The 27,527-nt window shown below is 44.3% G+C and overlaps 1 protein-coding gene across 4 annotated transcripts in view; it reads right to left on the minus strand.

The window, feature by feature from the left end:
• Positions 1 to 27,527, minus strand: part of LOC140197511 (oxysterol-binding protein-related protein 1-like) — a 344,662-nt gene that overhangs the window by 313,908 nt on the left and 3,227 nt on the right. For 3 of the 4 annotated variants that reach the window (XM_072257540.1, XM_072257558.1, XM_072257530.1), the window contains exons 2-6: positions 21,515 to 21,728; positions 16,005 to 16,131; positions 12,761 to 12,846; positions 8,785 to 8,859; positions 1,274 to 1,385 (exon numbers count right to left, since the gene is read on the minus strand). In XM_072257540.1, coding sequence (XP_072113641.1) covers positions 1,274 to 1,385; positions 8,785 to 8,859; positions 12,761 to 12,846; positions 16,005 to 16,131 — 400 coding nt within the window. In that variant the 5' untranslated portion in view covers positions 21,515 to 21,728. Of the gene's footprint in view, positions 1 to 1,273; positions 1,386 to 8,784; positions 8,860 to 12,760; positions 12,847 to 16,004; positions 16,137 to 21,514; positions 21,729 to 27,527 lie in introns of all 4 variants that reach the window. The other variant, XM_072257549.1, reaches the window with a different exon arrangement.

Raw genomic sequence — 27,527 nt, forward strand, 5'->3', positions numbered from 1 at the left:
AAGTGGTATTCCTGTTGTCAAGGAGAATGGTGACAGGGGTACTCTGCACTGACTTCCTATCCCTTTCCCCCTCCTGACAGTCACCTGTGTCCTGCACCTTGGATGTAACCACCTCCCTGTACGTCCCGTTGATCAACTCCTCAGCCTCCCAAATGATCCCCAGTGCATCCAGTTGCAGCTCACTGTCTGAAAGAAGCTACAGCTGGATGTGCTTCTTGCAGGTGTAGTTGTTAAGGACACTGCTTCCCACGTCCTGCAAGAGAAGCACTCAACTGTATTGCCTGGCATCCCCATTGCTCTACATTTTCAGTAAAGAAAGAAAGAAAGAAAGAAAAATTAACCGAAAAGATCTACCCATAGCCTTCACTTGTCCTTACCGAAGCCCCTATGAACCAAAGTCTAAACTCTTCACTCTAACCCTGGCTCAGTCACACAATGGCTGCTCTGCTTAAGGGACTAATTATGCACAATACAATGTTTCCAAGGGAACTGTGGCATGCAGAATCTCCAAACTGCCCTCCCACTCGTGTCTTTTGAAGTTTTAAAAAAAATACATAAATACTGAGAACGAGTTGTAATGAGTCCTTGAAAGTGAGTCTGTAGGTCATAGGATCAAGTTCAGATTAATGGTGGTTGAAGGGCCTACATTATTTCAATAACCTTCCAATCCCAGCTTATTTACGTTTGTATTGAAGAGCCTCTTGAACAACTATCAGGCCTGTCTCCACCGCCCGCATTCCAAGCATCTCCAACCAACTCTCCGTGGAACAAATTTGCCCACACTTCTCCTTTGAACTTAAACCCCTCACCTCAAATGCTTTTGCCCTGGAATTAGATATTTCAACACTGGGAAAAAGGTGCCAGCTGTCTATGCCTCTTATGATCTTATAAACCTTTATCAGGTCTCCCCTCAGTCTCCACCACTCCAGATAAAGCAGTCCAAGTTTGTCCAGCCTCTCTTTATATCACATGATCTCTAATCCAGACAATGACCCAATTAACTTCTTCTGCACCCTCTCTAAAGCCTCCACATCTTCCCTGTAATGGGGCAGCCAGAAGCGAATGCAATACACCTTCTTTGCCGCCCTATCAACCGGAGCAGCCACTCTTAGAGTTATGTATTTGGACAAGATGGTCACTGCTTAGCACTTTTGTGGCACCAGTGTTGGTTGCCACCGATCAGTCCATGTCTGCATGTTGTCTGGGATTTTGCCGAAGCTGTGGGTCATCTCATCTGCTGAGGAGCAGGGCAAATGATGCCAGATCTTCCTACCTTCCAACATGCATCGGATGTCTGCATCCTGGGTCACACCTCTGGCCGTCTCACCATCCCCATTGATAACTCCAGTGTCGGCACTGTGCTGTAACAGCAGCAGAACCAGCTCCTGCAAAATACAAGGTGCAGCATAAGCCCAGGTTGTCATGGAAATGCAAGAAAGGGCCTCAAGGCCCACTAAGTTTCTGCTTGCCCTTGAAAGCACCAAAATCAGCCTCTACCAATTACAGGGCACCACTGTGGCTGGAATCATAGAAACATAGGTGCAGGAGTAGGCCATTCGGCCCTTCGAGGCTGCACCGCCATTCAGTATGATCATGGCTGATCATCCAACTCAGAACCCTGTACCAGCCTTCCCTCCATACCCCCGATCCCTTTAGCCACAAGGGCCATATCTAACTCCCTCTTAAATATAGCCAATGAACTGGCCTCGACTGTTTCCTGTGGCAGAGAATTCCACAGATTCACCACTCTCTGTGTGAAGAAGTTTTTCCTCATCTCGGTCCTAAAAGGCTTCCCCTTTATCCTCAAACTGTGACCCCTCATTCTGGACTTCCCCAACATCGGGAACAATCTTCCTGCATCTAGCCTGTCCAATCCCTTTAGGAATCGAACCAAAGGGCAACAGGATGCAAAGCTTGCAGATACTGGTAGTCCAAAATAAAAACAGACAATGCTGGAAATGCTCAGGAGGTCAGGTCATCTGTGGGGAAGGACTCTAGACAGTTGGCATTTCAGGTTGAAGACCTTTCAGTGGGAAAAGCTGGAGATGAAATAAGTTTCAAGAAGCAGAGAAAGGGGCAGGATGGAAAGACGGAAGGGTAAGTGTGGGATCAGGTAGTGGTGATGCCGTACGAGTAAAGACGCTAGTGAGTAATAAGCGGTGGAGATGGGGAGGAGGAAGAAGTTGGAAATGGAAAATATCTGAAATTACCATAGGGAGGTGTGATCACTGGAAATGTGAGATACAAAAGCTAGAACTGGCAATTAATCTTAAACCATTGAATTCATTGTTGAGTCTGGATCACATAACACACAGAAGGGGAGCTGCGCTCTGCTGCAGTCACTTTATGTTAGATGTGTATCGTCCTGGTTTAAATAATCTGGATGATCTGTGGTAAAATGGATCAGCAAATTTACGGATACCATGAAGATTGGAGGTGTAGTGGACAGTGAGGAAGGCTATCATACGAAGATTGGTGGAGGGGTAGGTAGTGTTAAGGTTAACAGGTAGGATGCAGAATGAATTAGAATGGGCAAGAAAGTGGCAAATGAAATATAATGTTGGAAAATGCATGGTCACACACTTTGGTAGTAGTAATAAATGTGCGGACTATTTTCTAAACGGGGAGAAAATACAGGAATCTCAGATGCAGAGGGACTTGGGAGTCCTTGTGCAGAACACCCTGAAGGTTAACTTGCAGACTGAGTCGGTGATGAGGAAGGCAAATGCCATATTAGCATTCATTTCAAGAGGTCTAGAATACATGAGCAGGATGTGATGCTGAGGCTTTATAAGACACTGGTGAGGCCTCACCTTGAGTATTGTGAACAGTTTTGGGCCCCTCATCTTAGAAAAGATGTGCTGGCATTGGAAAGGATCCAGAGGAGGTTCACAAGGATGATTCCAGGAATGAAAGGGTTACAATATGAGGAACGTTTGATGGCTCTGGGTCTGTACTCATTGGAATTCAGAAGGATAAGGGGGGGGATCGCATTGAAACCTTTCAAATGTTGAAAGGCCTAGACAGAGTAGAATTGGAAAAGATATTTCCCATGGTGGGAGAGTCTAGGACAAGAGGGCACAAACTTAGGATTGAGGGACATCCTTTCAAAACAGAGATGCAGAGAAATTTCTTTAGCCAAAGGGTGGTGAATTTGTGGAATCTGTTGCCACATGCAGCTGTGGAAGCCAGGTTGTTGGGTGTATTTAAGGCAGAGATTGATAGGTTCTTGATTGGACATGGCATCAAAGGTTACAGGGAGAAGGCCAGGAACTGGGGTTGAAGAGGAGAAAAAAAAAAGGATCAGCCATGATTGAATGACACAGCAGACTCAATGGGTGAGATGGCCTAATTCTGCTCTATGTCTTCTGGTCTATCATGGCTTGCAGAGGGATCTGCATCAACTTGAAAAATGGCCGATGGAAATTAATGCAGACACATGAGGTTTTGCACTTCCGTAGGACCAACCAGGGTAGGTTTTGCACAGTGAATGGTAGGGCACTGAGGAATGGTAGAAGAGGGATCTGGGAATACAGGTCCGTAATTCATTGAAAGTGGCATCACAAGTAGACAGGGTCTTAAAGAAAGTTTTTGGCACATTGGCCTTCATAAGTCAAAGTACTGAGTACAAAAGATGGGATGTTACATTGGACAAGACATTTGTGTATTTGGAGTATTGTTGCAGTTTTGGTCACCTACCTATGGAAAAGATGTCAATAAGGTTGAAAGAGTACTGAGAAAATTTACAAGGATGTTGCCAGGTCTGGAGGACCTGAGTTATAAGGAAAGATTGAATAGGTTAGGACTTTATTCTTTGGAATGTAGAAGACTGAGAAGAGATTTCATAGAGGTATACAAAATTATGAAAGATATAGGTAGGGCAAATGCAAGCAGGCTTTTTCCCCACTGAAGTTGTGGGACTACAACCAAAGATCATGGATTAAGGGTGAAAGGTGAGAATTTTAAGAGGAACATGAGGGGAAACTTCTTCACTCATGAGAGTGTGGAATGAGCTGCCATCACAAGTAATCCATACGAGCTCGATTTCAACGTTTAAGTTTGGACAGGTACATGGCTAGTCGGGATATGGAGGGCTATGGTCCCAGTGCAGGTCGTTGTGAGTAGGCAGAATAAATGGTTTCGACATGGACTAGATGGGCCGAAGGTCCTGTTTCTTGCTGTACTCTATGGCTCTATGTCTCTCTAAATGTAACTTCATGCTGGAGGACGGGCTAAGACTGGGTAGCTCTTTCTCTTGAGCAGTAAAGAGACAATTGACCAAATGGTTTCCCTCAGTGTTGTAGAAGGCAGGAGAATGGTAACAAATGTACCCAACAACAGCCTACACCTGCTTCCAGCAACACCTCATATGCCTCTGGGTAGCCTCCAACCTGATGGCACCACCATCAATTTCTCTAACATCTGGTAATTTCTCCCTCTTCCTCTCGTTTGCCATTGCTAATGTTGGTTACTCTCTTACCCATTCTCTTCTGCTCACCTGCCTTTTACCTCTCTGTGGTTCCCCTCTTCCTTACCTTCCTTCTGTCCGTCTACTATCCTCTCCTATTAGATTCCTTTGTCTTCCATCCACTACCCCTTCCAACTCTCACCTCCCAGCTGTTTCTGTCATTCCCCCTTCCCCACCCACCCACTTCCCCCTCACCTGGTCTCACCTATCACCTGCCAGCATGTACTTCTCTCCCTCCAACTACCTTCTTATTCCAGCTTCAGGCCCATTCCTTTCCAGTCCTGATGAAGTTGACTGTTTAGTCCCCTCTATAGATACTACCTGGCCTGCTGGGTTCCATTAGCAGTTTGTGTGTGTTGCTCTAGATTTCCAGATCTGCAGAATCTCTTGTGTTTAAGACCCTGGACTACATTCCAGCAAGGACAGTTCAGTAAGGCGTAATACTTGGTGCCACAGTGAACTGTTGGATTGTATTTGATACTAAAGCTGTTGGGCTTTAAACCAAGCTGTTGTTTTAAAGAAGTGTCCCCAGAGAGGAACAAGGTGCAGGAGATGGGGAACAGATGAAGGTCTGGCTACTGGAGGAAGTTAGGGCCACACTGAATGAGAACGTGCCTTGTGGAATCTGATGAAACAGTGAGACTCTGGGGTTGGCAAAGATTGACAGGGAGGAAGAGGAGACAGGACCATGGAGGCATTTTTAGAGTCAAAGGTGAATTTATTGTCATATGCACACATATAGTACATGTGTGCACGGGTGCAATTTAAAAACTTACTGGCATCATCACAGGCACGTAACATCAGTAAAGCAGCATTCACAAGAAAAGCATAAATCAACATAAATTATGCAAAATTTACAAGAAAGAACAACTAAGACAAAAAAATACAAAATCCATTGTGATGCTTAGTGGTCATGCTGTTGCTATACTGAGGTAGCAGGATTTCCCAGTGGCCAACCATTTAAATTCCAGCCCCCACTCCCATTCCAACATGTCAGTTGATGGCCTCCTCTACTGCCATGATGAGCCAACTCTCAGACTGTAGGAGCAACAACTCATTCTGTCTGGGTAGCCTCCAACCTGATGGCACGAACATCGGTTTCTCAAACATCCAGTCATTTCTCCCCCTCCCCTCTTCTTCCATTCCTAACTCTGGCTCCTGCCTTAAATCTTCTGTCCTCACCTGCATATCACCTCCCCCCAGTGCTCCTCCTCTTTCCCTTTTCTCCCACACTCTCCTCTCCTAACAGATTACTTATTCTCCACTCATTTATGTTTTCCGCCTATCACCGCCCAGCTTCTCACTTCATCCCACCCCCCCTCTGTATATTTGCTTTATCTATCATTATCTAGCTTGTGCTCCTTTCCCTTCTCCACATTCATATTCTGGCTGCTTCTTCGTCTTTTCCAGTCCTGAAGAGACTCAACCTGAAATGTTGACTGTTTATTCCTTTCCATAGATGCTGCCTGACCTGCCGAGTTCCTCCAGCATTTTGTGTGCGTGCTACTTAGGGTTGTGCTGGTTGCTTCAAGAACCAAATTGTCACAGGGAAGTAGCGAGCTGGAACCCGGTGGTGTGGGACTTCAAGCTTCTGTACCTCCTGCCCGAAGATGGCATGGTCTGGACGATGGGGATCTTTGATGATGGATGTTGCCTTATTGAGGCAATGCCTGAAGCACGTTGAGCACACCTACAAGGAGAGCTGACACAGGAAAGCACCATCCATCAGCAAAGACACCACCATCTAGGCCATGCTCTCTTCTCGCTGCTGCCACCAGGCAAAAGGTACGAGGAGCCTTGGATCCCACACCACCAGGTTCAGGAACGGTTAATACCCTTCAACCATCAGAATCCTGAACCAGCATGAATAACTTCACTCACCTCAACTCTGAACTAATTCCATAGCCTATGGACTCACTTCTAACGACTCGACAAATCATGTTCTCAGTATTTTTTTTCAAATTTGCACAATGTATTTTTTGTAGAGTGGTTGTCAGTCTTTACATGAATTTTTCATTGATTCTATTGTAATTCATTTTTTTTTGCTATGAAATCCTGCAAGAAAACGAATCATGCTGATATATACGTACTTTGATAATAAATTTACTTTGACCTTTGAACCTCCTGTAGATACTACCAAGGGAAATGTCCATGTCGTATTGATGAACTTGAAAACAAGGTGAAGATTATTTTAAAAAAAGCGATGATGGCATTCTGAACACAGGTGTGGGAGTCGTCCATTTGTGGCAGAGACGAACATTCCTGAAGTGTCCCAATCCGAAACGTCGACTGTTTATTCCCCTCCACAGATGCTGCCTGACCTGCTGATATCCTCTAGTACTGTTTGTACATGTGCTCAAAATTTTCAATAGCTGCAGAATCTCTTGGGTTATGACAAGCAAGTGTTAGCATCTTTGGACCTCTGTCCTTCAAAGAACCGTGGAAATGTGTGTTTTCAAAGTACCTCAGAATACACACACAGAGCCTATAAAAAGTATTCACCCCCCCCCCATGGAAGTTTTCATGTTTTATTGTTTTACAACACTGAATCACAGTAGATGTAATTTGGCTTTTTTTGACAATGATCAACAGAAAAAGACTCTTTTGTGTCAAAGTGAAGGTAAATCTCAACAAAGTGAACTAAATTAATTACAAATATAAAACACAAAATAATTGATTGCATAAGTATTCACCTCCTTTAATATAACACACCAAATCATCACTGGTGCAGCCAGTTGGTTATAGGATTCATATAATTAGTTAAATGGAGATCACCTGTGTGCAGTCAAGGTGTTTCAACTGATTGCAGTAATAATACTCCTGTTGCTGGAAGGTCCAACTGCTGGTGAGTCAGTATCTTGACCAAAACTACACCATGAGGACAAAAGAACACTCCATGCAACTCCACAAAAAGCACATCAGAAGGTGGATACAAGAAAATTTCCAAGTCACTGAATATCCCTTAGAATGCAGTTAAGTGTATCACCAAGAAACAGAAAGAATATGACACAGCTGCTGAGAACAGGCCATCTTTAAAAACTGAGTGACTGTGCAGGGAGGGAGGTCACCAAGAGACCCATGGCAACCTGGAGGAGTTACAAGCTTCAGTGGTTGAGCTGCGACAGACTGTGCATACAACAACTGTTGCCTGGGTGCTTCAGCAGTTGCAACTTTGTGGGGCAGTGGCAAAGAGAAAGCCACTGTTGAAAAAAGCTCCAGGAAATTTTGGCTAGAGTTTGCCAGAAGACTCCAAAGTCAGCTGGAAGAAGGTTCTATGGTCTGGTGAAACCAAACCTGAGGGACCAAGTGACCCTCCTTCCCCCAGTTTGTACAATCCCGAGGGACTGAGTGACACTCACTCCCGTGCTCACTTTGTACAAAACCGAGGGACTGAGTGACGCTCACTCTCCTGTGCCCACTTTGTACAATCCCCAGGGATTGAGTGACATTCCCTCCCTTGTGCCCATTTTGTACAATCCCAAGGGATTGAGTGACATTCCCTCCCCTGTGCCCACTTTGTACAATCCCGAGGGACTAAGTGACACTCACTCCCCTGTGCCCAGTTTGTACATTTGTATCCCGCCACCAATTGGGATATTAGGAGACTACAAATAACATTGGAGCCAGACATACTCACTTCTCCCCCCAAATACCACCAGACTCACGGACAGCTTCTATCCCTGTGTTATAAGACTATTAGACAGTCCCAATTCCGATAAAACAGACTCCTGACCTCACAAACTATCTCATCATTGTAATGCACCATACCGTTTGCCTACATCCATAATTGAAGAGCCCCACCACCCAGGACATGCACTCTTCTCACTGCTACCAAGAAGGAGGTACAGAAACCTGAAGGCATAAACTCAACTGTTCAGGAACAGCTTCTTCTCCTCTGCCACCTGATTTCTGAATGTACATTGAACCCATAAATACTAGCTCACTACCTTTTCTAAACATGAGTCATAGAGAAGAACAGCACAAAAACAGGCCCTTCGGTCCATCTGGTCCATGCAAATTCCCCTACCTATCCAAACTTTTCTTAAACACTGAACACAACCTCACATTCATCACTTGTACTGGCAGCTTATTCCACACTCCCACTACCCCGAGTGAAATTTCCCCTCATGTTCCCCTTAAATTTCACACCTTTCACTCCTAACCCATCACTGAAGCGATCTGTATGGATGGAATGCAACACACAGTTTTTGTTTACTGTTCATCAGTACAAGTGACAATAATAAATCAAATCACTAAAACAGCAGTAGCTGATATTGAACAATATCAGTGGTGGTTTTGCAAAAATTCTCGCTCACCTTTCTGCCAGTGAAGGATGCCCGGTGAAGAGGTGTGTCCCCAACGTCATTCACCACGTTCACATCTGCACCGGCCTGCCAGTAACACAACAAACTGGTGAACATTTCAGTTTTACCTAGCACTCACCACCAGGATCACCAACACCAAGCTGCCAGCTGATTTGTCGCTTCCTGGAGCAGGACGCAGCCAGTTTTACATACTGGGACTAACTGCACTGGAGTCAAATTTGATGATGATCCAAAGATAAGTGTGAGGAAGGCACAAAGGGTCCACCTTAATGCACAGGAGGTTCAGTCAAGAGTCTATAAGAGTGGGATAGAAGTTATCCTTTCACCTGGTGGGAAATGATTGCAGGCTTTTGTACCTTCTGTCTGATAGGAGGAGTGATTATAAGCTGTTCTCATTATCTGCTTCCTAATTCCATTGTCTCCCAACTCCACTTCTCTTCCCTCCCCTCCTACGAGGAGGAGGGGAACGGAACATAGAAGAATACAGCACGGGACAGGTCAATCGGCCCATGATGTTGTGCCGAACTATGTCAATTTATATGAAATATCCTTACCCTATGTATCACTCGTATTTCTCTCTTCCTATTCATCTTAAACCCTAACAAACTAGCTGCTGCCACTAACTACTCCTGGTAACCCATTCCATGGACATACAACTCTCTGTGTAAAAAACATGTTATCATTAAACATCCTCCTCTAACCCTAAAAACATGTTGTTTAATGTCTGATACGGGGAAAGGACTCTGACTGTCTACCGTATGCCTCTCATAATTTTACCAACATCAATCAGGTCTTTCCTCGGCCCCGGCCTCCAGTGATTCCAGAGGTGAGGGGCGGAGGGTGCTAGCTATGAGAAGAGATTGAGTTGCCTGGGACTATTCTCTCTGGAATTCAGAAGAATTTTATAGAAACATATAAAATTAGGGAAGAGGTGGATAAGATAGTCAGAAAAGTTGTATCTACTGGCAGGTGAGATGAGAACTAGGGGACAGAGCCTCAGGATTTGGGTGAGTAGATTTAGGTTGGAGATGAGGAGAATCTGTAAATTTTCTTCCCAGGGAAGCAGTAGAGGCTACCTCATTAAATATATTTAAGGAAAATATCTGAGAAAATATAAAATATATATAATATTTAAATATATTTAAGAAAGAGTTTGATAGATTTTTGCATAGCAGGAGAATGCATAGAAGGGTTATGGGGAAAAAGGCCGGTAGGTGGATTTGAGTCCATGGCCAGATTAGCCATGATCTTATTGAATGTCTGAGCAGGCCCAACGAGCCAGGTGGCCTACTCCTGCTCCTGGTTACTTTCTTCTTATGTGATGCTCTTTGAAGAGCATATAGGATATAGGCATGTTATTTTGAGTGGGTAGATAGCTAAAGGATGAGGTTTAATATGGCAATGCGTGAGCTGGAAGAGAGAAAGGGTGGCAGAGCAGCATGGCGTTAGAGCAACGCTTTATGATGGCCATGATCAGGGTTTAATTCCTGCACTGTCTGAAAGGAGCTTTTACACTCCCCCTCTGACATCATGGGTTTTTTCTGGGTGCCCCAGCGTTCCAAAGTCGTATAGGTTAAGGTTAGCGAGTTGTGGTATGCTACGTTGGCACTGGAAATATGATGGCACTCGCGAGCTGCGCCAGCAACTGCTCGGACTGTGTTGGTCATTGACTCTAATGACACATTGCACTCTATGTTGCAATGTGCATGTGCCAAATAAAGTTCATCTTTTCTCACTAATGGAAAGTTATTACTTGCCTGCAGTGAGACAACAAAACGTGGCGACATAATGGGATCTGAGAGCTCTGGTGGATGACACACAAAGGGTCAGCACACAGCTAAGCAAGGATAACAGAACATGGTCTGTATCACAAGGGAGACGAAGGACAAAAGCAGAGAATGCCTGATGCAACTTGACTGGGCGCTATTGAGATTGCACTGGAAATCTGCGTACAGTCATATGTCAGTAATAATAAATCCGATTCTTAAGCAGTTCTGGTCCACAAATTCAAGTACATACTTATATTGAAGGCAGTATGAGGAAAGGTGTTGGAGGATGAAGACTTGAAGACAGACTGAGCAGGTTGCACCCACACAGATTAGTGAAGCACAGATAGACAGTCAAAATCTGCTCCCAAGGTAGAAATGTCAAACACCACAGGACACCCTTTTAAGGTCAGAGGGAGGAAGTTTAAAGGTCACAAGGGGCAAGGTTTTTTTTAAAATGCGGAGTATAGTAGGTGCCTGGGTTACTCAGGGTGGTGGTGGAAGCAGTTGGTTCGGAGTTTAAGATTGAGAAGTGATCACAATGAAATACCAAATTGAGGCAGATTAACAGAGAGGATGCTGAGAAGTTGTTTCCTTAACCAGGGGCCATTTCAGAGCAATGGCTCACCTATTTCAGACAGAGATGAGGAGTATTTTTTCCTTTTGTGAGTGATGACTAGGAATAAACATCGCCAACTGCTGTCTTGGTCCAACCAGATTGATATTGCATCCAAGAAAGCTCACCAACACTTCTACTTCCTCAGGAGGCAAAAGAAATTTGACGTATCTCTGTCAACTCTCACCAACTTTTATCACTGCACATTGTGCGAAGGAGGGGTTGGGGGTGGGGTTTGGGGTTTCAGAATCTTGTTTCTTTTTCTTTTTTGTGCAGGAGGGGGTTTCAACAACTCTCATGGTTCTTCTATATTTTATGGCTATCTGGAGAAGATGAAGCTCAGAATTAATTTCTGCATTCATACTTTGATAATAAAATGAACTTTTGAGCCTTTAGAAAGCATTCTAGGTGGATGTATCGCAGCTTGGTACGGCAACTATTCTGCCAGTGACCACAAGAAACTGGGGACTCGTGGTCGCAGCTCAGCACATCATGAAAATCTGCCTCCCTTTTATGGTTAATAATTGTCACGGCCTTGATAAAGCAATCAGCATAATCAAAGAACCCACCCATCCCAGACATTCTGTCTTCTCACTTCTTCCATTGGACAGAAGATACAAAACACTGAAAGCTCATACCTCATGGTTTCTAACCCGGTGTTATAAGACTACTGAACGGTCCCCAGTGCGATAAGTTGGACTCCTGACTTCACAGTACGCCTCATTGTGACTTCGAAACTTATCTACCTTGCACTACACTTTCTCCGTAGCTGTTACATTTTATTCTGCACTATTGTTTTACCTTGTTCTACCTCAATGCACTGTGCATACAGTATGCAAGACAAGCTGCCCATTGCACCTCGGTTCACGTTATAATAATAAATCAATTCCAAGCTCGCTGTTTCTTAGATGACACACTGAAAGGAAGCACAGAGTCAAGGGGCCAAACAGCCTCCTCTCTGAGTAATAACTAATTCTCAGCAGAACAATAGTGCTGTTTATGAGTCATTTGGATACACATGGGAATATGCAGGGAATGAAGGCAGGAGGGACTTTGTTTAATTTGGCATTGTGGGCATGCTCTTATTCTGTGCTGTTACAACCATAGAGTTATACAGCATGGAGATAGGTCTTTCAGCCTAACTGTTGCCCAGTCAACAAGTCCCACCTGCCTGCATTTGGCCCATAGCTTTCTGAACCTCTCCTATCCATGCCCTTCTCTAAACGGCTTTTAAATGTTGCCAATGTGCTCAGCTCAACCAAATACGCAGCACCCTCTGTGTGAAGAAGCTGCCCCTGATGGCCTTTTTCTCCTTTCCTATGTACAATGTGAACACTTACTTCCATCCTGTAATTCCAAAGGTTATTAATTATTTTCTGCACCTTCTCTTTTTCAATCAGATCCAAGAAAATGGAAGGAGCTTCAGTATCTGGACAGAATGCGACATCACTAATAATGCAAACTTTAACAATACTTGCACATTTTTAGCAAAAAAAAACACAATTAAATATCCACTTATGAGCAGTCATAATGTCCTTCATGTGAAATCTCGAACTTAAATCAATTAATGCACATCAAAACCTACCTTTAATAATTCCTCCACCACGTCTTTATGTCCAAAATAACAGGCCAAGTGCAGTGGTGCCCAGCCAAAGTTAGACTTGCTCTGACCTAAAACACAACAATTGGTTAACTATTTCCCCACAACACCGCTTTGGAGTAAAGGCTGATTTATACTTGTGCGTCAAATGTACGCCATAGGTATTGCGTGCCCTACGCTGTACCTTACGCCATAGGGTGGCATGCACCTCCCCAAAAATGTAACTCACGCATCGTGGCGACGCAGACCACAACAATTGTGATTGGTTCGCTTGGTAGCATCGCATTTCCTCATACACATTTCCAGTTGCTTTTCTCCGCCATGTCTGTACACTGATGCGAAATAAATGGTTGGAGACGATGAACCAAATCGTCAAATCTACCTGCCGACATCCAAAAATATTTCAAATGCACTTCCTCATCCATGTCTCTCACGAAGAAACTCAACACAGTGGCGTAGAAACTCCACCGCCAACTAACGTTTTGGCGGTGAATTGCAGAGTGACGCAGACACAACTACACATGCTCGCTACGGCATAGGGCTAGGCAAAAGTATAAATCAGGCCTACGGCATAGCCCATACGCACAAGTATAAATCAGCCTTAACAGCTACATCAGGAGGAAGAGATTTTGTTTACTTAGATACACAGCACATTAACAGGCTCTTCTGGCCCAATTATACCCACGTGACCAATAAACCTACCAAGCTGTACGTCTTTAGGATGTTGGAGGAAACCGGAGTACCGAGAGGAAACCCACACAATGCTCTATGTGTCTATTTGTGCGTCTGTTTGAGAAATCCACCTTGTGTGAATACTACAGAAGCACTTACAGCTCAGACACAGACTCTGAACCAAAGTTTCTGGTTCCCTTCAACATCCCAACATTCTCAGTACACCTTTTTATTGCTCTCTCAGACTCATACAGCATTCTCAAGCCCTTCAGCCCAAATAATCTATACCAACCAAGATGCCCATCCAAACTAATCCCATCTGAAATTACCCCTTAATCCCTCTAAATCTTTCCTATCCAAGTACCTGCCCAAATTACCTTTAAATGCTATTGTACTTACCTCTACCACCTCACCTGGCTGCTCTTTGCATATGCCCACCACTCTTTTATTCCTTGGAGTGTAAGATCATGTGGGTAAAAGTACATAGTCTTTTCCCCAGAAAGGGGGAGGTGCTATAACAAAAGCTGCATAGGTTTAACATCAGTGGCCAAAGATTTTAAAGCGAGTTCAGGGGGAACTTTTGCCAGAAGTAGTGGTCGAACTGGGCACAATAGCAACATTTAAAAGGCATTGAGGTAAGTACATGTATAGGAGAGTTTTAGAGGTCTATGGGCCAAATGTGGGCAGATGGGATGAGTTTGCTGGGCAACACAGTTGGTGTGGACGATTCGGGCAGGAGTGCCTCTTTTCAAGCTGTCTGACTCTATGAGACAAGACAGGTGATCTAATAGACTTGCATAAAATCATGAAGGGCATATATCGGGTGAATTTGCAGTGTCTTTTTCTCAGGGTTAGAGAATCAAGAACCAGAGGGCATTTGTTTTAAGATGAGAGGGATCAGAGTAAATAGGAACTTCAGAGGCAACCTTTTTTGTTAAACACACAAAGGATAGCGAGTACATGGAGTGAGCTGCCAGAGGAAGTGGTTGAGACAGGTCCAATAACAAGAGAACATAAAAGCAGGATTTAGAGGGGGATCTTGATCAGCTGGTCAAATGGGCTGAGGAATGGGTAATGAAGTTTAATTTGTCCAAGTACGAGGTTTTGCATTTCAGGACAACAAATGAGGGCCTCAGTGGAGCACAGTTTGAGCATTTTATACAGTTCTGGTCACCACACTATAAGGTGGATCTAGTTGCACTGGTCAGGGTGCAAAGGAAATTTATCAGGATGTTTTTTTGGAATGGAAAAATGTAGCCACAAGCAACTATTGGATTGCCTGAATTTGCCTTTTTGGAGCAGAGGAGAGGGGGTGACAGCAGTTGTAACATCCAGCTGACACTCCAGGGATCTGATTTTGTGCCTGACCACCAGTGCTGTCTGTGTGGGGTTTACACAATCTCCCTGCAACTGCATGGGTTTCCATCCTCAGCCCAAAGACATGCAGATCGGTTGATTAATTAGACAACATAAATTAAAATCCAGCTTTCGTTACTCAGATTTAACCCCCTCCAACTGTTCTGAGGGGATTCAGACCCATGCCCTGGATCGATGGCCTAGGACTCGTTTGTTTGTCCAGTAACTGGCCCAGATAGTTGTCATGGACACGGAGGGCCAAGGAGCCTGCTTCTATGCTGCGTGATTCAATAACTTCAACAGAACCACCACACTACCATTCCCCCCCAGACCCACCAGCCACAGGTGACATCAGAAAGCGGGATTCCAGAATTCTTTCCTCTTAGACATCCCAGTGGGAATCTAGAACTCTCCAAGTTGGCTGCAGGCCAAGAGATCAAGAGAAATCTCACATCTGAGAGCTAGAGGGTTTTGTTCAGTTCTTCTATCATCTCACTACATGAAAGGCTTCTTGTTCCACACCGGATGTGACCCACCAGCCATAGAGAAGAAAAAGTGTGTTGATGGGAGAATAACCCTCTCTCAGTTCCTTATTAGTTCCCGACCAACAGACTGCAAATTGATAAGGATAGGCAGCAACACCTTCGCCATGATTATTTTAAACACCAGTGCTGCACAAGGCCTCGTCCTCATCCCGCTAATCTACTCTCTGTATGCTCACACCTCCATGTCAAAATTCTGATCTAACTCCATCTACAAGTTTGCAGATGGTACAAAAATCGTGGACTATATCCCAAATATCGATGAATCAGAGTACAGCAAGGAGACGGAGTGCTTAATGACATGGTACCATATCAACAACCTTTCCCACAACGTCAGCCAAAATAAAGAGCTGGTCACTGACATCAGAAAGTGGGGCAATGTACGTTTCTGTCTCTATCAGCATTGATGAGATTGAGAGCTTCAGGTGCAGAGGGGTGAACATTAATAATCCGTACTGGTCCAACCATGTAATTGCAAAGCCTAGAAAACTTTTGGACGTACCAACATGATGAGCCTGGGCTGAATGGCCTCCCCTCGGACCACACTGTTCATGACCTCCCACATTCATCAACAACTACTTGCAATTATAATAATAAATCATAAGTAAAGAACGGACATGACAGGGTGAGGAATAAGATGGTGTTTTAGGAAAACTCACCTTTACAGTTGATATTGAGAGTCACCTTTCCATCTTTGCATTCTTCCAGTAACTGTCTGATTCCAGTCAAGTCTCCATTCCGAGCCTGGTAAAGCAACTGGTCCTCAGCATACCGCTGCCCTTCCATCTACGCTTCAAAACAAATCACGTTTGAACATCAAACTCTACATGACGGGCAGGCGATAAGGTGGAACAGACCATTAACTTTGTACTTTGCCTTCCAACTTGACTTTCCAAAGTGTATCACTTCATGCTTTTCTGGACTGGACTTCATCTGTCACTTGTCAGCCCAGCTCTGCATCCCATTAGTGTCCATTTGCAACCTACGGCAACCTTCTATGTTATCCTCAAGTCCACCAACTTCATGCTGTCTGTTTCTTCAAAGCAGAGAAGTTCCCCACTATCTACCCTATCTATGCCACTCAGGATTTGTACAGCTCTAAAAAGTTCTCCTCAACCTCCTACACTCCAGAGAAAACAAACCCAAGTCCATTCAGTCTCTCCTCCTAACTAAATACTCCTTCCTGGGTAACATCCTGGTGAATCTCATCACCCTTTCCAGTGTAACCACATCATGGGTTACACAGAACAGACAGGCCCGTTAGCCTAATTCATCGATACTGGCCAAGGTATCTTCCCGAACTAGTCCCATTTATCTGTATTTGGTCCATATTCCTCTTAATCTCCCCTAAAAATTAAAATACTAAAATATTTTTTAAAGTTAATTGTACCCAACTCTAACACTTCTTATGGCAGTTTGTCCCATTTACTCGCTATCCTTTGATTGAAAATAATTACCCCTCAGATTCTTTATTAAATTTTTCCTTTTCCACCTTCACTCTTTTCCCTCTGTTTTAGACTCTACTACCCTGGGAAAAAGATTGACAATCCATGTTATCTGTGCTCCTCATGACCTCTATAAGGTCACTCCTCAGCTTCCTACACTCCAGAGAAAACAGTCCCAGTAAGATCCCTGTGAATCTTTTCTATACCCCCACTATCTTAATCACACCCTTCCATTAAGGCAACCAGAACCACAGACAATCTTCCAGCTGGAGTCTCACCAACATTTTGTAGAGTTTTAACGTGATGTCCTAACGCTTGACCATGCTGTCTACCTGTTTGACCACTGTCAGGGACCTATGGACTTGTATTCCTAGATCTCTCTGTTCTACAACACTGCCCACGGCTCAGCATTCTGTCCCCTGCACTTCCCAAAGTGCATCACTTCACACTTGTCCAAGTTAAGTTCCATCTGCCACATTCTCTGCCATCGATAACGTATGTAACAATCCATTATATCCACCTGTGCTGCTCTCTGGAGGGACCTTTTACACTGAGGCCCCTCTGACCCTCAGTGCTCCCGGGGGGTCCCAGGATTTATTGTGCGGCAACAGCCCCACCATTCATTTGCTTCAAAAAGCTGCATTAGGGGTAAGCTAATGATGCCTAATCCCCACTGTCTGCACATACGATCCCACCATTTTCATATGCCTACCCAAGACCCCCAAAAACACGACTCTCGTTTCTGCCCCTAGCACCACCCCGGGAGTGTTATCCTGACCACACCACTTGAAATAAAACTTGCACCACACATCAGCTTTGAGCTTACCCCTCCCCCCTCACCTTAAATGCACAGCATCTGGTTTTAGACATTTTGACCCTGGGAAAAAGATATTGGCTATGTACACTGTTGATGCCTCTCACAATTTTATAGGCATCTGTCGGGTCTCCCCTCAGCCATTCCTGGGAAAACAACTCAAGGTGGTCCAACCTCTCCTGAAAGCATCTTTAAAAGCAGCTGTGGCACAAGTGAAGTACATGAAGAAGTTGCTATCTGGAGAACGAGCAAGTAGATTGTGCCTATAAGATTCTGAGGGGTATTGACAAAGTAAATTCTGGAAGGTATCTTGAATTAGGAGAACACGATTAAGGTGACAAGAAATTTCTTCTCCCGGAGCATCAAGAATCTTCGGAATTCTTTGTCCAAGAGTGGCAAGGCAGATGATGGGCCTTTGATCTGTTGACCAAGATTACAAGGTACACCTTCCAGATCTATGACCAATACCATCTAGAAGGACAAGAACGGCAGATACCTGGGAACACCACCACTTGGAAATCTCCCTCCAAGTCACTCACCATCCTGTCTTGGAAACATATTGCTGTTCCTTCATTGTTGCTGGGTCAAAATCATGGAATTCCCTCTCTAACAGCACTGTGGGTGTACCTACATCTCAGGGACTGCTGCGGTTCAAGGCGGCAGCTCATCACCACCTTCTCAAGGGCAACTAGGGATGGGCAATAAATGCTGGCTTAGCTGGCGACTCCCACATCCCGTAAATGAATAAATAAAAATGGCAGAAAACTAGAGACATGTTCAAAATCCGATCAGCCATGATACTGAAGGGCTGAATGGCCTCCTCCTGGGATTGACCTTCTGACATACGTAAACCTCCAACAGTGACTTTAACACTACAGTCAGATGCAAGTGAAGGCACAGCCATATCCCAAACCCTGAAATGGAAATCACCAGCAGTGCAAGTGTTCTGCCCTGCATGCTATGGACAGCCAGGCTGAAAGATAAGATCTGCTGCCCTGCCCTGGTCACTCATCATCCTTCCTACAGTGCGGCAACCTGACCTATACACAACACTCCAACAGTGGCTTGACCAACGTCTTATAAACTTATACTATAACCTCAATCAACATAGAAGCTGCTGGAGGAACTCAACGGTCAGGCAGCATCGGTGGAGGGAACTGCAGAGGCTCATGGACATAGTTCAGCACATCACGGAAACCAGCCTCACCTCCATGGGCCCTGTCTATAATTCTTGCTGCATTGGTAAAGGAGTGAGCAAAATCAAAGTTCCCATCCACCCCAGACATTCTTTCTTCTCCACCTTCCCACTGGGCAGAAGACACATACCAACAAGCTCAAGCACAGCTCCTACCTCACTGTTGTGACTAGTGAATGGCCCCCTAATGCAGTAAGGTGGACTTGACTTAACAATCTAATTTGTCAAGGCCTTATTGTCTGTCTGCACTGTATGTTCTCTGTAACATTTTATACAGCATTCTGTTATTGCTTTCTCTTGCACTAATCAAATGCACTGCGTACTGAATTGATCTGTTTGGAGGGTCTGCAAGACAAGTTCTTCACTGCCCCTCAGTAAAGGTGGCAATGATAAACCCATTTATTTACCAATTTACAGTACATTCAGGCTTGAGACCATTCCTCTGGACCACCAGATTCACAGCATTTGCAATATTATAACTTAACTTCTCTGCCCCTATATTCTATCCCCCAACTAACGTAGGTAACTATTCTCAGGTGCTTCCTTCACCACCTTTACCTGTGCTGCCACCTTCAGGGGTCCTTGGACCCTCGACCCTTGGTGCTCCCTTCATGTACTATTGGAAGTGGTTGGCGTTATCACAGAGTGAATCGGAGCACAATCTTGAGGCTGAAGGAGGTGTTTATCATGGAGTCAGAGCAAAATAGCACAGAAACAGGTCCTTCAGCCCATCCTGCTGATTTGCACACTCAGCGCCAGTATAAACTGAGGATTTGATGGTGGCCTTCAAGAAGGGGAACTCTGGAGAACACTCAATAATCCTCAATGAGGGGTCGGGGCAGAAAGGATTAGTACAAGAGAAGGAGCCTCAAGTTCCTTGTCATCAGCATCTATCCTGGGCCCAACATGCTGATGCAATCACAAAGAAGGCACATCAGTGGCTCTACTTCATTAGGAATTTGAGGAGATTTTGTACATCACCAAGGACTCCAAAAAAAGTGTCTATAAATGTAGAGTGGAGAGCACCTTGAATGGTTGCATCACTGTCTGCTAACGGAGACTCCAGTGCACAGGATCACAAGAGGCTGCTGTGGCTTGTAGACTCAGCCAAGTCCAACACAGGCACAACCATTCCCACTAAAACAAACACCTTCAAGAAACGGTGCCTTAAGAAGTCAACATCTGTCATTAAGGACCCTCACCACCTGGGACAAGCCATCAGGGATGTGATACAGGAGCCTGAAGGCCCACAACTTTTTAGGAACAGCTTCTTCCCCTTTGTCAGATAAAACTGTGATTCTTCCCCTACCCCCTACTTCCCCCCCCCCCACTCCCCATCTACACTAATCCCGTTTGCCTGCATTAAATCCATAACCTTCTTTGCCTTGCTTGAACAAATGTTTCGCTAAATGTCCCAGAATCCCACTCCAATTTGCCTATCACCGCGATAGGTTTACAGCAGACACTATCCAACCGGCTCTCCACTCTGCTCTGGATTATCTGGACAACCAGAACAAGCTGCTGTTCACTGACAAAACTGTCAACCCCTCAGAACTTATCACCAAGCTACAAGGCCTGTAACCCTCCTCTGCAATTGGCTCTTCGACTTCCTCATTGGAAGATCTCAATCAGCACAATCAGAAACCTCATCTCCTCCTCACTGACCACCAACGCAGCAACACCACAGGCCCATGCGCTTCTTCTGTTCTCTCTATACCCATGAACATGAGGCTAAACACAGCTCCAAATTGCTTTCTACAAATTCATCGAAGATGCCACTGTTACTGGCAGAATCAAGTCACGGGTAGCAACAAGGAGCTGTATAGGAGTGAAATAGAGCAACTGGTTGATGGTGTCGCAAGCATCTCCAACTGAATATCAGCCAAACCAAGAAACTGCTTGTGACTTCAGGAAGGGGAAGTTGAAGGGGGAACACACCAGTCTTTATCGAAGAATCAGCAGTGGGAAGGGTGAGCAGCTTCAAGTTCCTGGGTGCCAGCATCTTGAAGGACTCATCCTTGGTCCATGGCAGATGCAACTATGAAAAAGGTGTGCAGGCATTTATATTTCCTTAGGAGATTCAGGATATTTGGCATGTCACCAAAACTCTTACAAACTTCTAAAGCTGTATAGTGAAGAGCATTCTGGCTAGTTGCTTCACAGCTGGCACAGGAACTCCAACACACTCCAACATGAGACGGTGGACTCAGGCAATTCCACCCCAAGAACAGCTCTCCCCAACACAGGATGTACACAAGAGCAATGTCCATTATCACAGACCTCCAACGTCTGGCCCGCACCCTCTTCTCGATGCTGCCATCAGGCAGGATGTACAGGAACCTAAGACCCACTCAAGATTCAACAACAGCTTCTTCCCACTGCTATCAGGTTCTTGAATCCACCTGAAAAACCCTAACACCTCCTTAGACAATATTTCCTATAACTTGCTTCGGTCATTATGGTTATTGTTGTGATTCTATTGTGTAAGTTATGCATAATATGTTAACTTAAATTTACATAAATTATGGTTTGCACTTCATAATGTACTGTACCGCAAAAAGCTAAGTGTCATGGCATTTGCGCCCTGGGAATACATATGCTGATGATAATAAACTTTTTGTAGTGTTGGAAGGAAGTACAGGAGCCTCAGGTGCAGGAACAGTTATTACTCTTCAACCGTCAGGCTCTTGAACCAGAGGGGATAATTTTACTCACCTCAGTACTGAGTTGTTCCCAGAGCCTATGGACTCAATTTCAAGGACTCCATCTCATGTTCTTGATATTATAGTTTATTTACTTATTATATTCTCTGCTTTCATATTCTTTTTTATTAGCGCAGATTGTTGTTTTATGCACATCGGTTGTTTGTCCGTCTTGTGTGCTGTTTTTCATTGATTGTATAGTGTTTCTTTGTATTTACTGTGAATACCTGTAAGAAAATGAATCTTAGGGTAACATATATGTACTGAACTTAGACACTAAATTTACTTTCTATCCAAATCCACTAATTCTTCCAGCAATGCACTCCAGACATCAAGCACTCATGCTCCCCTCAGATCCCCTTTAGAACTTCACCCTCTCACTTGGAACTCCTATCAAGGATGTCAGGAAAATGCTGCTATATTTTCCGTATTCCTCACACAAGCATCTCCAGGTGTCTCTGTGTCAACACAAAGGGCCTGAAAATGGCTTAGAGCTGCCCAAATTTGGACTCAGCTTGTCAAGGAGCAATTCACCCAAATATTTTAATTTTCTTTTAACTGTCTGATAAGGTTAAATTACTAGCACTGAGATTTACCCTTGGCCAAAGATAGAGTTTCTCCCTGTTGGAGTTTAATTGTTCCTAGTAATTTAATTCCTGATAGAAATATATAAAATTATGAGAGGCATTGATAAGCAGAGATAGCTCTCCATACCCCAAGGTAGAAATGCCAAATAGAAGAGGGCAAAGGGTCAATTTTAAATAAGATTTACAAGGCATGGTTGTTTTTGTTTTTAAGGAACACAGAGACCAGGAGTAGAGAGAAGTGGCCTGCCCAATACATCACAGGCACATCCCACCCCACTATCAGTAGTATCCACAGGAGGCGCTGTCTCAAGGCGGCAACATCCATCAACCCAACCAAGCCATCTACTCGCAGGTACCATAATGCAGGAGGCAATCAAGTCTGGCAACCAAGAAAAGTACAAGAGGTCCAGATATAGTCTCCAGAAAGCCATCTCATGGGCAAAGTAGCAATTCCACATAAAGCTTGATTACTGAAGGATACTCAACAGCTGTGGCAGGGCTTGAATACTATCACCTCTTTCAAAGATAAATCAAGCAATATAGGTGGCAACAGGGCTTTGTTTCCAGATGATCTTAATGCTCGCTTTGACATTCAAAACACGGAGGAACCACCGCGAACTCCCAATCTCCAGTACTCCTGTGATTCCAGTCTGAGGCCAACATGAGAGCATTGTTCAGCAGGGCGAACCCATGGAAAGCATCCAGCCCAGATAGGATACCTGGCTGAGTACAAAATACCCATGCTGATCAACTGGCTGGAGCGTTCACTAAGATCTTTAACCTCTCACTCTGGCACTCCAAGGTACACACCTGCTTCAAATAGGCTTCAATTATACTGGTGTCTAAGAAGAACATGGTAACCTGCCTCAATGATTATCGTCCAGCAAGCACTTATGTCCACAGTGATGACGTGTTTTAGGAGGTTAGTGATGAAGCGTATCTACGTCTGCCTGTAAACCCACTTGGATCTGCTCCAATTTGCCCACTGGAGCTACAGGTCCACAGCAGACACCATTTCATTGCTTTTCACTCAACCCTAGAACATCTTGACAGCAAGGATGTGTATATCATGATGCTCTTTCTCGATTAGCGTTCAATACTATCATGCCCTCAAAACCAATCAATTGCCTCAATACCTCCTTGTGCAATTGGATCCTCATTTTAATTACTTGTGGACCCCAGTCAATTCAGATTGGCAACAACACCTTCTCCACGATCTCCATCAGCATGGTACACCACAAGGCTGTGTGCTTTGACCCTTCTCTACTCACTTTAAACTGAAGACTATGAGGGTAAGCACAGTTCCAATGCCATATTTAAGTTTGCTGACAACACCACTGTCATAGGCTTAATCAAAAGTGGTGATAAATCAGCATATTGGGGGGAGATTGAAAATCTGTATGAGTGGTGCTACAACAACAATCTCCCACTCAATGTCAGCAAGACCAAGGAGCTGATTATTGATCTCAGGAGGAGGAAACCGAAGGTCCAGGAGCCAGTCCTCATTGAGGGATCAGAGGTGGAGAGGGTCAGCAACTTTAAATTTCTCAGTGTTATAATTTCAGAGGACCTGTCCTGGGCCCAGCATGCAAGTTTGCAAAGATTTAACATGACATCTGAAACTCTGCCAAACTTTTATAGATGTGTGGTGGAGAGTATATTGACTGACTGCATCAACATTTGGTATGGATCACCAATGCCCTTGAATGGAAAATCCTACAAAAAATAGTGGATATGGCCCAGTCCATCACAGGTCAAGCCCTTCCCACCTTTGAGCACATCTACACAGAACATTATCGCAGCAAAACAGCATCCATCATCAGGGACCCCCACCACCCAGGACATGCTTTCTTCTCGCTGCTGCCATCAAGAGGAAGGTACAGGAGCTTCAGGACTCACACCACCAGATTCAAGAACAGTTACTACCCCTCAAACATCAGGCTCCTGAACCAGAGATGATGACTTCACTCGCCCCATTACTGAACTGTTCCCACAACCTATGGATTCACTCTCAAGGACTTTTCATCTCATGTTCTCGATATTTATTGCTTACTTATTTATTATCATATCTTTCTACATTTGCACAGTTTGTTGTCTTTCACACACTGGTTATCTGCCCTGTTTGTGCAGTCTTTCCTTGATTCTATTATGGTCATTGAGTATGCCTGTAAGAAAATTAACCTCAGGGTTGTATCTTGTGACATCTATGTTCTTTGATAATAACTTTACTTTGAACTTTGAGATCAGAGGCCAGAAGACCCACACAACCAGGTTCAAGAACAGCTATTTCCCTTCAACCATTCACTTCTTGAACCAACCTGCATAATCCTAATTATTAAAGTACAGCATCTCTAAGACCACTCTCCACTATAATGGACCTTGTCTTTTTGTTCTAATTTTGTTTTCTTTTACAAGCTGTACTCCAGAGCTATATTGTTCCACATTGGAGATTTCCACATTTACTTAATCTATTGCTTACGCATTCTTTGTGAATATTTGTATCAACACATCACACACACCAGCCCCTCCTCCAAATACTCTGACTACACTTGTCACTGCCTCGTAATCAAAGACCCTACCCACCTCGGTCATTGTGTCTTCTCAATGAGCAGAAGGTACACTTACCACTGGGCTCAAGGACAAGCTTCTATTCTGCAGTTATATAACTACTGAATGGTTCCCTATTATGTTAAGATGGACTCTTGACCTCACAAATTACCTCATTTTGATCTCACATTATTTACCTGCACTGCTCTTTTTCTGAAACTGTTACACTGACATCTGCATTCTATTATTATTTCCCCTTGTTCTACATCAATGCACTGTGTAACAATTTGATCTGTAATGAAGGGCATGCAATCCAGGTCACCCATTTCAATTCAACTTTCCATTCCCATTCTCACATTTCTGTCCATGGCCTACTGTACTACCATGATGAGGCCATACTTAGGGTGGAACAGCAACACCTCATATTCCACATGGGTAGCCTCCAATCTGTTAACATGAACGTTGATTTCTCCAGTTTATGGTAATTTCTCCCCCTCACTCTTCCCTTTTTCCATTTTGCACTCTGGTTACTGTCATACCCCTTTTCTTCTTCTCACCTGCTTATCACTTTCCTCTGGTTCCCCCCCTCCCCTTTCTTCCATGGTCCACTGCTCTCTCCTAGCAGATTCCTTGGCCTTCACCCCATTATCTCTTCCAACTCTCACCTCCCTGCTCCTTATATCATTCTTCCTTCCCTACCCACCCACCTTCCTCTTGTTTCACCTGTCACCTGCTAGTTTGTACTCATCCCTCTCCCTTCTTAATCTGGCTTTTACCCCCTTTCTTTCCAGTCCTGATGAAGGGTCACAGCCCAAAACATCAACCATTTATTTCCCTTCACAGATGCAGCCTGACTTGTCGAGTTTCCCCCATCATGTTGTGTGTCTTGCTCGAGCTTTTCACTGAATGTTGGTACATGTGACAATAATAAACCAATTTCAAAAGAGGAAATGAGTAATAGGCAAAGATTGGCAACCCTGCATCTTTATTTCTTGGAGCACAGGAGAATGAAAGGTGACCTCAAAGAAGTTGCATGAATGGATCTCTCTGATGGTAAAAATTAACTCTTGATCTACCCTGTCACTGACCTTGCATCTGCCTGCACTGCACTTCCTCTGTATCAAAAACTCCATATTCTGTTTACCTCAATGTTCTAATAGATGGAAAGACCAGTGCAGATGGCATGCAAAACAAAAGCTTTTCACTCTATCTCAGTACCTATGACAATAATAACCAACTACCTGATGACAAGCAAGAGAAAATCTGCAGATGCTGAGAATCCAAGCAACGCACACAAAATGCTGGAGGAACTCAGCAGGCCAGGCAGCATCAATGGAAAAAAGTACAGTCGACATTTCGGACCGAGACCTTTTGGCAGGACTGGAGGGAAAAAAAGATGCTACCTAGCCTGCTGAGTTCCTCCAGCATTTTTTGCACGTTGCTTGAATTTCCCGTGTCTGCAGATTTTCTCGTTTGTGATTGGATTACTATACTGTGAAGTCTCTTCCAGGGATACCTACCTTGAAGAAGTTTAAACCTTCCCTTCGACAGGAGTTCAGTGAAACTTTTTCACTGCTTCCCCTCTGTGATCTCAGCTGCTCTCCGACTCTTCAACCACGCGCTTACCCAGACCCGTTACTCTCTTTACTTCATCCCTCCCCATCCCAATTTCACCGATCAGCTTGCGTTTCTCTCTTTTCTCCCCCACCTTTTAAATCTACTCATCTTTTTTTCCTCCAATCCTGCCAAAGGGTCTTGGCCCAAAAAGTTGACTGTACTTTTTCCCCCTCAATGCTGCCTGGCCTGCTGAGTTCCTCCAACATTTTGTGTGTGCGACTACCTGACGCTTGGGTTTGGCCTGAGTGAACTTATCCATTTTTATTAGTTGGTGATACACCAATATTATCCATTACAGTGTCCCAGGCTGAACAGGCTGTTAGGATTCAAGCATATTGGTGGGTCTGGTGTGACATGTCCAGACCAGGTAGAGAGTAGCTTTCTCACTCCGAAGAACATCATGGCACCAGGTGTGTTTTCACAACAATCTGATTGTTTGACATGGTCACTGTTAATGATAGTCACACAGCAGGGAAACAGCCCTACACATCTCTGCCAACCATCAAACACCCATTTACACCAACCCTACATTAACCCCATTTTATTCTCCCCAGATTCCCACCAACACCCTCCCAGATCTAGAGTGCAGAAAGAATTTACCAGTTTGTTGCCCAGACGTGGGGGCCCTCATGACAAGAAGAGATTGCACACACTAATACTTGATTTCCTGGAATGTAGGAGTTTGAGGGGTGAACTGATAGAGGTATACAAGATCACAAAGTCAGAGAATGGCAGAGGCCCTTCAGCCCAACTAGTCCATGCCTACTATGCTGCCCAGTGAGCTAGTCCCATCTGCCTGCAATTGGCCCATAGCCCTCTAAACCTCTCTTATCCATATACTTATCAGATTTTTTTAAAATGTTGCTAATGTGCTGTATCTGCCTCGTCCATTACTATTTCCGGCAGCTCATTCCAAATGTACACCAACCTTCGTGTGAAGAAACTGCACTGACATCCCTTTAAATCTCCCACCTCTGACCTTAAACCTATGCCCCTTATATTAGCAGCCAACTACTTCCCCTGGGAAAAAGACTATGTCCTTTCACCCTCTGGACAGTGGGTGCTAAATGTGGTCTGGGAAAGAGGTTGCATAGAGGCCCGACAAGGTAAAGACAAATTTGGACCCAAATTTGACCTTAGGAATTTCCATTGTGTTTAACCACCAGGGTATTTGAAAGAGAAATCACTATCACAAAGACACCGGATAGAGTACATAAGCCGTTGTTTGACTTATCTGAGCAACCCTACTAGAGTCTATAAGCAGCACAGAAAGAG

This window comes from Mobula birostris, chromosome 1, assembly GCF_030028105.1.
Source record: "Mobula birostris isolate sMobBir1 chromosome 1, sMobBir1.hap1, whole genome shotgun sequence".
NCBI lineage: Eukaryota > Metazoa > Chordata > Chondrichthyes > Myliobatiformes > Myliobatidae > Mobula > Mobula birostris.